This window comes from Citrus clementina, unplaced genomic scaffold (genome assembly GCF_000493195.1).
Source record: "Citrus clementina cultivar Clemenules unplaced genomic scaffold, Citrus_clementina_v1.0 scaffold_5, whole genome shotgun sequence".
Classification (NCBI taxonomy): domain Eukaryota; kingdom Viridiplantae; phylum Streptophyta; class Magnoliopsida; order Sapindales; family Rutaceae; genus Citrus; species Citrus x clementina.
Window position 1 is genome coordinate 18,204,536 of NW_006262201.1, and position 14,074 is coordinate 18,218,609.

General features: G+C 31.9%; 2 protein-coding genes across 2 annotated transcripts; both read left to right on the top strand.

Annotated features, from left to right (window-relative positions):
- Positions 1 to 1,534: 1,534 nt before the first annotated feature.
- LOC18042117 (pectinesterase) lies at positions 1,535 to 3,499 on the top strand. The gene is made up of 2 exons (XM_006432183.1): positions 1,535 to 2,549; positions 2,793 to 3,499. Exons 1-2 carry the CDS (start codon positions 1,535 to 1,537, stop codon positions 3,497 to 3,499), a joined length of 1,722 nt encoding a protein of 573 aa, XP_006432246.1.
- A 1,829-nt stretch (positions 3,500 to 5,328) lies between these two features.
- On the top strand, positions 5,329 to 6,383 carry LOC18042118 (chitinase 2). Its single transcript, XM_006432184.2, has 2 exons — positions 5,329 to 5,588; positions 5,822 to 6,383. The coding sequence occupies exons 1-2, from the start codon at positions 5,329 to 5,331 to the stop codon at positions 6,381 to 6,383; spliced, it is 822 nt and encodes a 273-aa protein (XP_006432247.2).
- The last annotated feature ends 7,691 nt before the right edge of the window (positions 6,384 to 14,074 follow it).

Consider the following 14,074-nt stretch of genomic DNA (forward strand, 5'->3'; position numbering starts at 1 on the left):
AGAAATTATGATTCATAATTTTTCATTAATTTCATTGAGTGATTATGTAACTATAAAAGGAGAGCTCATCTTTTTGTTTTATACACACACAATTGGAATGAATAAAATCACTCTATAATATATTATCTTATTTTATTCTTTATCTTGCGTTGCTTCTTTATTTGTATTGCTGGCTAATAGCTTTTTTTGTTTTTTATAACGCTGCCTCATCTTAAAAAAATCAATTAATATTTTTTATCAGTTTCATAAAGTGTAAAGTAAGAAAAAAGGATAATACTAAATTATGTTTTCAAAGCCGCGTGAAGCGCGATTCTATTTTCTAGTATAATAAATAAATGTAAAGAATATTTTAATGGGGGTTCAAATAACCTCATTCTTGTAAAAATTATTATCCTTCCACTACACCCATTAATCTCGAAAATGCCCCTGGTTTAATTTTTGAAATTCTTTTCACACCCATCATCAATAACTCTTCTTCATCATTTTTTTTTCTTTTCTACAACTCCTTAAAACCCTAATCATAAAGTAGAAAAATAACTTCAAAAACGAATAACAGAATTTTTTAAATTCGTTACAGTATTCAAAGTGCAAACATTACAAAGTTTACTAAGTACATGTACTTATAGTTTAGAGGTCCACGGAGCATAAGTAAGAAATTTACACTAATTAGAGGCCAGATCTTTACTCCAATACTTAGGAAGATGAATGGTGCCATTAACCCCACCATTAGCCTTATAAAATCCCTCATTTATGCAATTATGAGAAAGGACAAAACAACCTTCCCTCTCTCTTCCCTCTCAAAACTCTCACACTGACACCCACCAAACCCTTTTTTTTTTTTAAAATTTCATTTTCGTTCATCATTACTCTCTCATTCTATTATTTTGTTTCTAATCTCAGTGGATTATCACAAAGACTAATGAATTAGCATCCAAGAAGAATTCTTTTAATTTTACATGTAAAAAAATAGAAAAAAAATCACAAATTGAATTTTAAAATCATAGAACTGGAGTTGCTTTTAATCTCTAATTGAAGGTATAATAGATTTTTATTTAATCACATTCACGTGTTTGTATGCGAATAGTCTTAGAAAAAGCAAAGACTACTGGCTATGTAGCGAAGAAAGTGCATGCTACCTAGTCTTTAGAATTCATAAACCAGATGATTATTGGTCCTTAATTTCTGAAAAAAAAATAAAAATTAGTTGTATACACGTCTGGTTTATATACATGCGAATAAGATGCTTATGTAAAAAAAGAAAAATAATAACCGGATTTTACGTGGGATTCAATGGCGTAGAGTGATCAATATCATCACGTTTGATATATGTATATATATACGCACACGTGCGCACGCCATTAATAGCGCATTAATTATATCCGTGTATTTTGCCCTTTTTCCGTTGAGGGGGGGGGGGGGGGGGGGGGGTGGGGGGGCCTGGGTCCGAATTTTTTTTTTTTGGGGGGGGGGAAGAATTAAAGAGAGTAAAAGAATACAAAGGGGAAATGAAACGGAAAAAAAAAAAACTAATAAAATGAATATAATCAAATTGATTGTGTCAGCATTTTATGCCACGCTTATTGTGAGTTCCATCATCGTAGTCCTTGTTGCTGTTACCACTAAGCACGATGACAATGTCAACTGGGAAGCGAAAAAATCACCATTAAGGAAGGCAGTGAACCAATTATGCGCACCAACGAGCTTCACGGATCTATGCATTGAAACCCTAAACAGAGCAAATACATCTGACCCGAAGGAGCTTATTAAGGCCATGATCATAAGGTCCCACGAAGCCATTGCGAAATTGCATGAGTTAGCTGATTCAATGGCCAAAGAGTTAGCCAATGTGAACGACACGTATGATCAGAGGAGTGACTTGGGTGATTGCATGGAAATGCTGCAACTGTGTATGGTTGATCTTCAGAAAACTGTGGACATTATCGAAGCGAACCAATTGGACACCTTAAGTTATCAAGCTGATGAGATCATGCCTAAGTTGAACGCAGTTATCACATTCCAAAAAGCATGCCTTGCTGGGTTCAAGAGGAAATCTAGACCCCAAAAGGAAAACCTAACGGGGCCTATGCAGGAATCACGACAACTCGGTAGCATTGCTTTGACTACAATATATGAATTGCCACGGCACCTTCATTATTTTAATATGGAGGAACGAATACTACCACCTGGTTTTCTCAAGCCATTTCAAACAGGAGAAGTATATAAGTTTCCTCCCTGGTTCTCAACGGCCAACCGTGAGCTTCTGGCTATTCCCAAAGAGATGTTGACACCTAGCGCTGTTGTGGCTCAAGATGGTACTGGACAATTCTATACAATCGGTTCAGCTCTTCATTCCTATCCAGACGACATAAAAGAAGGGATGATATACGCCATTTACGTTAAGGCTGGACTTTATGAAGAACAAGTTACTATAAAATACTATCATAGGAATGTGTTCATTTACGGTGACGGAAATACCAAGACCTTTGTTGTCCTTCACCAGCCAATCCTTGAACGCATCGGCCGTAGCATCGAGAATAGTGCCACAGTTTGTAAGTAAGATTTTTTATAATGCACAGATTTCACCACATCTTTTCTGACTATTTCATTAAGTTACGGGTTGTTACTATAATTTTCCTCAATTTATATTGTTAATGTTTGGGACAATATCTCTCTGAGAGAATAGTTATTGGGCTAGCATTAGATAAGCTCAAGGCATTCCTTAATTTTGGAGTTAGCTTTTGGGTATGAGTTAGGCCTATGAGCTTCTATAATTAATGTCTGTTACGTTTCAGCGGTCATGGCCGAAGGGTTTATGGCTAGGGAAATAGGAATCATTTCCAACTTTGGGCCTGATGCAAGAAGGGCTAACGCTCTCTATGTCCGAGCTGACAAAGCAGTATTCGTCGACTGTAGGATAGATGGATACCAGAGGACTTTGGTTGCACAAGCTTACCGTCAGTTTTACCTTAATTGTATTATTTCTGGAACAAGAGATTTCATCACCGGCGATGCCACGGCCATCATTCAAAACTCCTGGATTCTCGTGAGGAGGCCTAACAGAACAACTCGTAATATTGTGACTGCTCATGCCAGGGACTTAAAGAGCCAGACAACTGCATTCGTCCTTCAAAAATGTGTACTACTTGCAGATAAGGCGCTATGGGAAGATAGATATAAGTTCAGAACATACTTGGGCAGACCACTGGGGCCATACGCCACCACTGTTTTCATAGAAAACAATTTAGGTGATTTTATTGATCCAGAGGGATATTTGCCATGGGACAACGGCACTCATATGCTTTTTCAAGGTTTTAGATTCCTTGAGTACAACAATAATGGCCCCAGTGCCAACACCACGAATAGGGTGAAGTGGAGTGGTGTTAAGGAGATTGACAAGAATGAAGCTCTAGCATTCACTGTTTCTACATTGCTTGATCCGAGAGATCAATGGATGGTACACATGGACATTGGATATCCATACAATGTCACAATCCCGTGATGAGTGAATGGAAAGAAAACAATGCTCCAAAAGCGGACTTCAGGGCTTTCTCATTAGTCGTTGGTGCCACATCAAATTATGATGTAAAAACCGAATACGTATAGGTATCGTAGTATTTTTCTTGTGGCATTTGGTGTTCCCATAATTTTGGTCATCGTGCGGCTAGGAACTGTAGCTCAGGTGAGTGCATGATGAATAATTGTTTCCTAAGATATATCCTCTCGAATGTTGTTTGTAGCGTTCTCTTTGTGTCTCTGTGAGACGAACCAAGGATCGATCATCTTAATTATGAAGATATATAGCATTTGCGTGATGAGTAAATGTAGGTTATTTGTTAATCATAAAATAAAAATGTAAGATGGATCCCTTGTTTTTATATTTCAAAAACTCAAAATCATTTTTAAATTCTATATCACAGTCACTTTTAAGTTTTGAAACTTCCCAACCCAGCCTTTATGTACTTTGCTTTAAGTTTGACGTAGCTAGTCCTTTAATAGGTCACAAATCAAATTTCTTGGATAATTATTACGTTTTTTTTAATAAAAAATGAAAATGTATATTATCGATGCATATGGCCATATGAGTAAGAATTTTAAAAAGACTTGAGATAAATGATACAGTTAACATGGAGTGAAGCCACTGTTGGTTAGAAGAGATATAGCTCATCCGAGCTACTAGCAAAATAAGATTTATTTGATATTGTTACCATGAATCTTTTCATTATTATCAATGATTTAATCATTATTTAATGCCTTTTAATTTTTCCATTTCAACCTAATTCCTTTCTCTCTATCTTAGCCTCTTACGCTTTACACTCAAACTATAATGACTAAAAAAAGAAAAATAAAACAGCTTTTAGTGTTAAATACTAGAATTTTACTAATAATTTTTTTTTCTTAAAACTGAAAATTTTAATTCACATTATAATCATCTCAGGTTTAATTTTCAATATAATATTATAATTAGTTTAATGTTTTGATTCACAAGAGTTCTCATTTGGATGGGGTCAATCATTTATAAATTATAATTATAATTGCTTGCTAGAATATAACCCAATTTTTAATGGAAATTAACCATTACCCGAAATGATTAATAATTAATGATACGTGTCAAACTAGTTATAGTTTTAATTTTTAATTTTATAACTTAAATTTATACGTTAAACTTTACTTCGTATTTGTGTCATCGTGGAGCCCCAACTTCTCTCTAGGACTGCCTTTTGTCACAACTACATTCTTAATTAGCACCTATTCTGTTCGGTTGACAGGGAAAATTCCTGCTAGTAAAATCACAGCCGTTCAATAGAATCATAAAACACATGGACGGCTGAAAATTAATAATGTAATTATCAAATTGTACAAAAATAAATAAAAAAATGAAAATGACATCGATTTTGTCACATTGAAAGCATTGTTCTAATCGGGAATTCGGCCTTGTCAATAGTACAATATAGAAATCGCTTTTGGCCGGCTTATAGTTTTACTCCACTGAAATAATAAAAAATTAAAAAATTAAGAAAAAAACATATAAATTGGCATCAACGTACATTGATTGGCTCTTGCATTTCACTAGTTACAGAAACAACTTGAACAAGGAGGGAAAAAAAATGATCAAGCTTCAGCAATTTTTTCTATTTCCTGCAGTAATCGCTCTCTTATATGGACAAATCTGTTGTAAGTTGATCATAGCATTGAACCAAATTTTAATTTCAATATTTTACATAATATTATGTGATATAATATAATGTTTTGGGCTGTATTTTAGTTATATTTAATTTGTATTTACAAACAAAATTAAGTACTTTTTAATCCTCAGATTGTGACAAGCTGATGATGGAATGCATAGGAGCTACAGGGATTCCCGTAAAATTTGATTCAGTGCCAATCAAAGATGGTATTGATTTCCATTTCATTCTTAGTTTTGCCATTGATGTAGACCCTTCGGGCAACTACCAAAATGGCAAATTCTCACCATACTGGGCCGAAACCCTAACCCCGGACTCGGTTGCGGCCGTCAAAGCTCGCCACCCCAACGTCAAAGCCCTCGCCAGCCTCTCCGGCTGGAGTTTAGGCTCAAAAGTCCTCCACTGGTATGGTAAAATCTTTTGTATGTACAATCATTACATAAGTAATAAAATTATTTGAAAACCATTCGATGAAGCACTTGAAGGCTTAAATAACAACTTGAACATTCTTAAATAATAACTTTATTTGGTCATCTTGATTAAATTATATTTGTTATCAATTTAGTTTACAAAAATTTATCAATGATTTAATGAACTATATATGTGACTCGTCTCTTTAATTGTGAAATTTCATACAGGTACAATCCAAGAAACCCTCAAATTTGGATTTCAAATGCATTCTCATCTCTAAAATCCATAATACAAGAATACCATCTTGATGGCATAGACATAGACTATGAAAAATTCCCAATGCGCAACGCTTCAACTCCATCTTTTGCTTATTGCATTGGCGAGCTCATCACTCAATTGAAGAACCAAAGTATTATTTCTGTGGCCACCATTGCTCCATTTTACAGCACAGCACTGCCCTACATCAAGCTCTACAAAGATTACGGCCATGTTGTCGACTACGTTAATTATCAGTTCTATACTGATAAAGTGAGAAGCCCTAGAGGGTATTTGGAAGCGTTTAAGCTTCGAGTAGAGCAATTTGGTAGAGAAAAAATGGTTCCAAGTTATGAAGTGAACGGTAGGGGGATTCAAGGGCAAGCATTTTTTGACGCTTTGAGGTTGCTGCAGGCAAATGGGTTTGAAGTTAATGGGGTCATGATATTTTCAGCTGATGCTTCTGCCTCTAATAACTATTTATATGAGAGTGAATCACAGGATTTCTTGCTCAATTCTACTGATGTGGCTTGAAGGAGAGTAAAGAAAACGGTTTTTTAATTAGGGTGTACTTTAATCTATTATTTTATGATCTTGAGTTCAAAAAACTTACTGGTAAACAACTAATAAAATTATTGAATTATTATTATTTTCAAGAAAGGAAATCTAAGGCAATTGAAATGTGTTGTGTGTATGTTTGTGTATATATGGATTTATATCTACCATTGGAATTTGTGTTTTTCATTTTTTTTTCTGTGTGTTTAACAAGGTGTAAAAATTTGTATTAATTTATTTTGCATCTTTTGATCACTATCGGCAAGCACAAGTTCTTGCAGTCAATACAATGAAGACATTTCAAGCTGTCTATTCATGTCATCACAAACTCTAGAATCGATTACATAAAGGAGTGGAAGGGAGTTAGACGCTCAATATGTTGACAAAATGATTTAAACTCCCTTGTTTTAGTAAATTAACTTTTTTCTCTGCATATTTTAAATTTCATTAAAATCTCATGACTGCTAAAAGAATATGTTAATAGGTGGAGCCATTTAAATATACTATAATTAGAAAATAGAACCGCGCTTCACGCGGTTTTGAAAAAAGAATTTAGTATTATTATTTTTTCTTACTTTACACTTGATGAAACTGATAAAAAATATGAATTGATTTTTTTTTTAAGATGAGATAGCCTTATAAAAAACAAAAAAAGTTATTAGCCAGCAATACAGATAAAGAAGCAACGCAAGATAAAAAATAAAATGAGAGAATATATTATAGAGTGATTTTATTCATTCCAATTGTGTGTGTACAAAACAAAAAGATGAGCTCTCCTTTTATAGTTACATAATCACTCCATGAAATTAATGGAAAATTATGGATCATAATTTCTTATGAGATAGTGGAAGTTATAGGAAAGTTAAATGTTACTAATGAGAGATAGTGGGGAGATTAAGAGATATATGTTATGAACATCTACATTTATTTTAATAAATTCATCACACTTCCTCTTGCATGTTTATTACAAAGAATATGCCTTATTAAAATCTTTACATAATTGTTATTGTGTAATAACAATCAAATTAATTATGAGAAGACGAAAAGCCAAATTTAAAAGAAAATTTCTCTATTTATTAGAAAATAGAGAATATACAAAGATGAGAAATGGTAATGTCACATCACCTGCTCAAGTCCCAACTTTATATATATATATATATGGATACTCTTCAAACCCATTTACTGAATATACCTACTAGTAAATTTTGAAATTTTTTTACTCATCATATCCATCCAAGTACCAAAAATCCCCATAGAATGTATTCTATCTGGCTAGCCACACACTCTGTCTCTCAAAGAAAAATTGTTGAATGTTTGTGATGTAAAGTCATCATAGAATAAAGGATGATAAATTGATAATAGTGTAAAATTAATGGGTATAAAGAATAAAAATAATTCTATTAAGTTATATGTTGATGTGTTTAATAGAGAATTACTATAAGGAAATTTTGATAATAAAAATTATTGTTAAAAAGTGGGTGTGTAGGATTGTTTAATGGGTTCAAGTAGAGGTGTTCGCGGATCGGACTTTACAGATTGGACATTAATCCATATTCGATCCACGATTTTACGGATTATAAATTTTCATTCCAATCCAATCCATGGATTGATGAAATTCAATCTAAATCCAATCCATACATCTACAGATCGGATGCAGATTTGACCCAATCCATATCCAATCCACCATTTTGCAGATTGAAAATTTTTAATTCTGTCAAATCCACGAACTAACTAAATAAAAAAATTTAATATAAAAATAATTTTACTAGAGATCAAATTTAAAATTAAATAAGATTTAAATAAATTAACTGTTTAAATAAAGCTAGAAAATACATTTAAAGTTTTAAAATATAACACATTAAAACGAAAAAAATCTCATTCGTTTAGATCAGTATATGGAAATTAATTATTTAGGAAATTATATTTGTTTATTTAATTATTCTTTATTTTATATTATCATCGGATAAGATACAATATAATGTTAATGTAACTATATTTTAACTTATTTAATTACTAGTAAGTAATAATGCCATATTTACAAGCTTTTTTAGTTAAATAAATACTTTTTATTTTTTTGCGAATTCGCGGATTTTTGTGGATTTACATAAGTAAATCCATATCCAATCCACCGATTGCGGATTATCAAAATTTCAATCTAATCCAATCCACCAATCAACGGATCAGATTTCTATGGATTAGACGGATTGAGCGGATTAGATTAGATTCTGAACACCCCTAAGTTCAAGTAGTTTCGCTCTATGTTAATTTCTAACTATTTTGTATTGTTTACTATTTTATTCCTAATGTCATAAAACTCGCCATTGATCATTAAAATTTCTAAGTATATATATATTAGTAAGAACATGAGAATGCACATGCATCATGAATTTTTTTAAATTTAAAAAAATGCATTAATAATGAAATTGAACAAAAAATGTCTGGGAATTTTTCACAACAAGTATTAATTCATGTAATTAAGACTCTAATTTCCTCAATTAAGTAAAGATTAGAGAAATTTAAGCTTTTGTGTGTGTGTGTGCAAACAATTCAATCTAAACCTTTTTCCCAAAAATTCTTTAATTTTCATAGTCAAAATCCTAAATATAAAATATAGAGTTGGTCAAACTAGCCTTATCATTTTGATCTCCAATTTTTGACCATTTCAATTGAAAGATTATTATTATTTTTAAATCTACTGTCAGGAGTTTTCACTCTACCCTTTAAGGTAGCATTCTTCTCATGGTAGTTCATCATCTGTCATATTTGTGATACGCAGACTCAGATTACTCAAGGATAGCTTCACTCTTAAGAGTTATAGGTAGCTATTTCTGACCATAGTGTCTGCATATATTTGAGGTCTTATGACAAGATAAGAATCCAGGCAAACAATCGTAACTCAAGTTAAATATTCTCAACAAAGACCATGTCAATATCAAAACCTTGAGTCAAAGTAGAGACTGAATTGTCATTCATGTGCTTTTGAAGAAAGGTTAAATAACTCTAATAAAACCTTATTCAAGGCTTTCAAATCTTTAAAAACATGAAAAATTGCTTGTCGTAAAAAAAGAAACACAAAAACATTGATTTAAAATTAAAATTTATAAATGCATGTCCTATATCTAATGCACAAATGCATGATTTAAAACTAAAAAAAGATTTTGACTTACATGGAACACACACCTAAAGCTTTCCTTAAAGATTCAAATCGATTGGAGTCTAAAACTTTTATGAAAATATCTGCAACTTGTTTTTCTGTATCAATGTATTCTAAGAACACAGTCTTACTCTCAACTAAATCTCTAATGAAGTGATGACAAATGTCAATATGCTTAGTTCTAAAGTGTTGAACATGATTTTTAGAAATATTGATAGTACTCGTGTTATCACAAAACACAGTCAAAGTATCTTGAACCATACCATAATCTGCAAACATTTGTTTCATCCAAAGCAATTGGGTGCAACAACTTCTATCTGCAATATATTCAGCTTCAGCCGTGGAAAGAAAAATTGAATTCTGTTTCTTACTATGCCACAATACTAAGTTATTTCCAAGATAAAAACATCCTCCAGTGGTGCTTTTTCTATCATCAGCATTGCCAGCCCAATCTGCATCACTATATCCTACAAAACTTCAATTAGTATCATTAGTGTATCAAATACCATCATTAATTGTTCCACTGACAAAACAAATGATTCGTTTGACAGCAGCTAAATATGATTCCTTTGGATTTGCTTGGTACCTAGCACATACACCAACACTGAAACATATATCAGGTCTACTTGCAGTGAAATAAAATAAGCTACCAATCATTCTTATGTAAAGACTAGGATCAACACTAGAACCACTATCATCAATAGTCAACTTGGTATTAGTACTCATAGGGGTTCTCATGTGTTTTACAGAATCTAAGCCAAACCTCCTAACTAAACTCTTTGCATACTTATTTTGATTAACAAAAATTCCATTCTCCATTTGTTTCACTTGTAAACCCAAAAAGTAAGTCAATTCTCCCACCATACTCGTATCAAATTCTCTTTTCATTTGACTCACAAATTCTTGGACATGATCAAAAGAGGTAGAACCAAACGCTATATCATCAACATAGATTTGAACAACTAAAATTCTTGGATTAAATTGCTTAATAAATAGTGTTCTATCTACTCCCCCTTGCTTATAGCCATTTTCAAGCAAAAATTTAGTCAACCTCTTATACCAAGCTCGAGGAGCTTGCTTTAAACCATACAAAGCTTTTTTCAATTTAAAAACATGGTTTGAGAAATTGGGGTCGTCAAAACCTTTAGGTTGTTCAACATAAGCTTCTTCATTTAAGATGCCATTCAAAAAGGCACTCTTAATATTCATTTGAAATAATTTAAAGCCTATTAAACAAGTAACTGTAAAAAATAAACGAATAGATTCGAGTTTAGCAACAGGTGCAAAAGTTTTATCAAAGTCAACACCTTCAATTTGCGTGTAGCCTTGTTGACAAAACTTAAAAGTAATTTTTAATTCCCAAGTATAAGAGTGTCTTATTGTATTATACCTTGGTAAGTCCGAGATCGATCCATAGAAAAAAAATTTAATTTGTTTATATTGTTTTATCTAAAAATTGAAAATAAATCTTAAATATAAACAACTTAATTTAAATAAAACTATGAAATTGAATTAGTTAGGGTTGTTGATCCACTCTTAGTAGTAAATAAAACTTAATAAATTCTTTTTGCCATTTTTTTAGATTTATTACCCAAAAAATTAATTATAGAAATTATTATTATTTTCACTTTAATGTTATGATGGATTAAGTATTTATTGTGTCAAAATTTAATTTGTCTATAATAAGTCAAAATGCCATTTTACCATACCTTATATTAAGATATTAAGAATTTATTGTGCCAAACCCCCTTGTTTGTCTACAATAAATAAAAATTTCAAAATATAAAATATGTATAAAATTAAATAGAATTTAATTTAATTTATAAAATAAAAAATAGAATTTCATTAAATCATATTTATTTCCTAAGAGTTTCACCTTATCCTAACTATTATTATTTAGTTAAGCATAATTGAAATAAAAAGAATTATTAAAATTAAATTACTTATAATTAAAAGTAATAAAAACAACTAAAATTGAAAATAAAACTAATTTTTTTTATAAAAATAATTATACAAAATATTAAAAACACACCTGGAAAACAAGGTTATAGGGAGATTGAGATAAATTGAGAAGAAAAGAGATGTAGAGAGATGATTAAAAACATAAAAATGAGGCTCTATTTATAGAAAAATAAATTCATAATCCAGTATTTTACGGTCCTTCAAAAGCTTCATGCATGCCCTCCTAGTAACCATTAAATCAAGATCCAGCGGCTGGTTAAACTTCAAAAGTCAACATTACACGTAACATCATTTGACTCATCTGATTTGGCCAAAGAACGGTTGAGATTTGCAGGTTAATTGGTGGATCGGGTTGACTCGAATACAAAGATTCAGATCGTACAACTTGCTTCACCAACCATTGCCACGTGGCACAATCGTGGCAATTGAATCATGAACGGTTGAGATTTAGTCAAAATTGCCAGTTATCCCGTGCACTCATATCTATTGTAAGCTCATTTTATCATCCAATCAGTACTCGGTCAACAGAAAAAGTCAACTCTTTTTACATAAGCTCAATTTTAAGCCGATCGTGACTCATCTTAAGGTTTTTGGACCTCTAAAATCTAAATTTAACATTCGTTTATCTGTTTGGAGCTTCGAATTACGTGAAATTAATATTTTACCTAATAAACATAAAATATATAAAATTAGATATATTTAATACATAATTAATAATTCCTAATATATTGCATAAACACAAATATAAATTATAACATAAGCACAAAATAACATTATTATCGCTTGATAATTAAATAATTTTTAATACTAAACACTTGTGCAACCAACCTAGAGAAATCATCTACACACACAAATGCATACCTTTTTCTAGCCAAACATTCAACCTGTATTGGTCGCATAAGGTCCATATGAAGTAGTTGTAGCACCTTTGATGTTGCTCTATCATGAATGGCTTTATGCAGCGCCCTTTATTATTTGTCAGATTGACTTGAACCACATATCCTTGGTTATTTCTTTTTTAGTATTGGAACTCCTTTGACAGCACCTGTTTTCATAATTTTAGTTAGTAACTTGTAGTTTAAATGACCAAGCTTTTGATGCCATAATTTTGTGTCATCAAGAGTGGTCTTATGGCAAATAATTGAATTAATCAACTTATAACAATGATTAGATGATCAATGTCCTTCTAAAATTCAATTTCCATCAACATCGAGAACACAATATTTATTTCTATCAAAATTCAGAAACAAGTTTTAATCACAAATTTGACTAATGCTGAGTAGATTTGCTTTGAGATCCTCCACATGCAAAACATTGTCAAGTTTTGGAAAACCTTCCACATTCAAAGTTTTGGAAAACCTTCCACATTCAAAGTTCCATTTCCAAGCACTCGACTTTTTACGTCATCAGCAAAAGTTACATTTTCTCGATCAACTTTTTGATAATTGATCAAGGCACTTCTATCACCTGTCATGTGTCTAAAAAAACCACTATCAAAGTAACAAAAGTAAGTAATGCAAGTTCTCAAGGAAATAAAGGAAACATAAGCTTTATAATCAGTCTTCCTCATCCAAGTAGTTCTAGATTTATTTTCACTTGTCTCAACCTTAGGTCTAAGTGTCATCCTAGGTTTTCCATAAGAATAATTAAAGAACATAGCCTTTTTCATATACTTTATAAGCTTGAAGCAATTAGGTCTTACATGTCCTTTCACATGAAAAAAAAATGACAAGTGGGGATAAACTTGTTGTTCTTACCTTCATGAACTGGTGAAGAATGTACAACAGTTTTACCTTTTTGAAGATATGGAATTTTAACTATTGGTGGAAAAGCTGTTTGTGAAGAAGCTTTAACAAACACACCTTGAGAATTCGAGTCTTGACCATGTTGATATCCAAGACCATGACGATCTGAGCTGGATTTGGTAAGTGACAAGATATGGTCTAACTTCTGAGTTCCAGAATTCATCATCTTAAGTGACTTTTTGATGTTCTTTAATTTTATGGTCACTGTAAGCAATTGATTATCTTTGTTAGCAAGTAAAGACTTGTAATGAATTACCCCACTTTCAAGTTTCGCCTTATCATCCAAAAGATTGAATACTTGAGTCATCAAGATCATATTCTCATTGTAGACTTCTTCCCATTTAGCGAACATCATCTTGTACCTTTCATGAAAAGCTTTTTTGTCATTTATATCAATATCACTGAAGTCGCTATCTGAATCATTATTCTGATTAATATGTTGCACAATTGTGTCAAGGCGAGAATCAATGTCTTCCTTGCAAGGAGCTAAGTGCGAGGTTTCAGATGTGGATGCATCTCTGATGTTTGATTCCTGTTTACTGCCATTATTATGGACAACAAGTCCTCCAACAAGGTCTTCTTCATCAATGCTATCATTAGATCAATATCACTTTAAGTGGATTGCATTGCTTTCTTTTTCATAAGAGTGTTAGCACATTGTGCTTGTATGTATCCTATGCCACCACATTCTCTGCATCGAATACCCTCAAGTTTGTTAAAATCAAACAATTTAGAATGAGAGTTAGAAG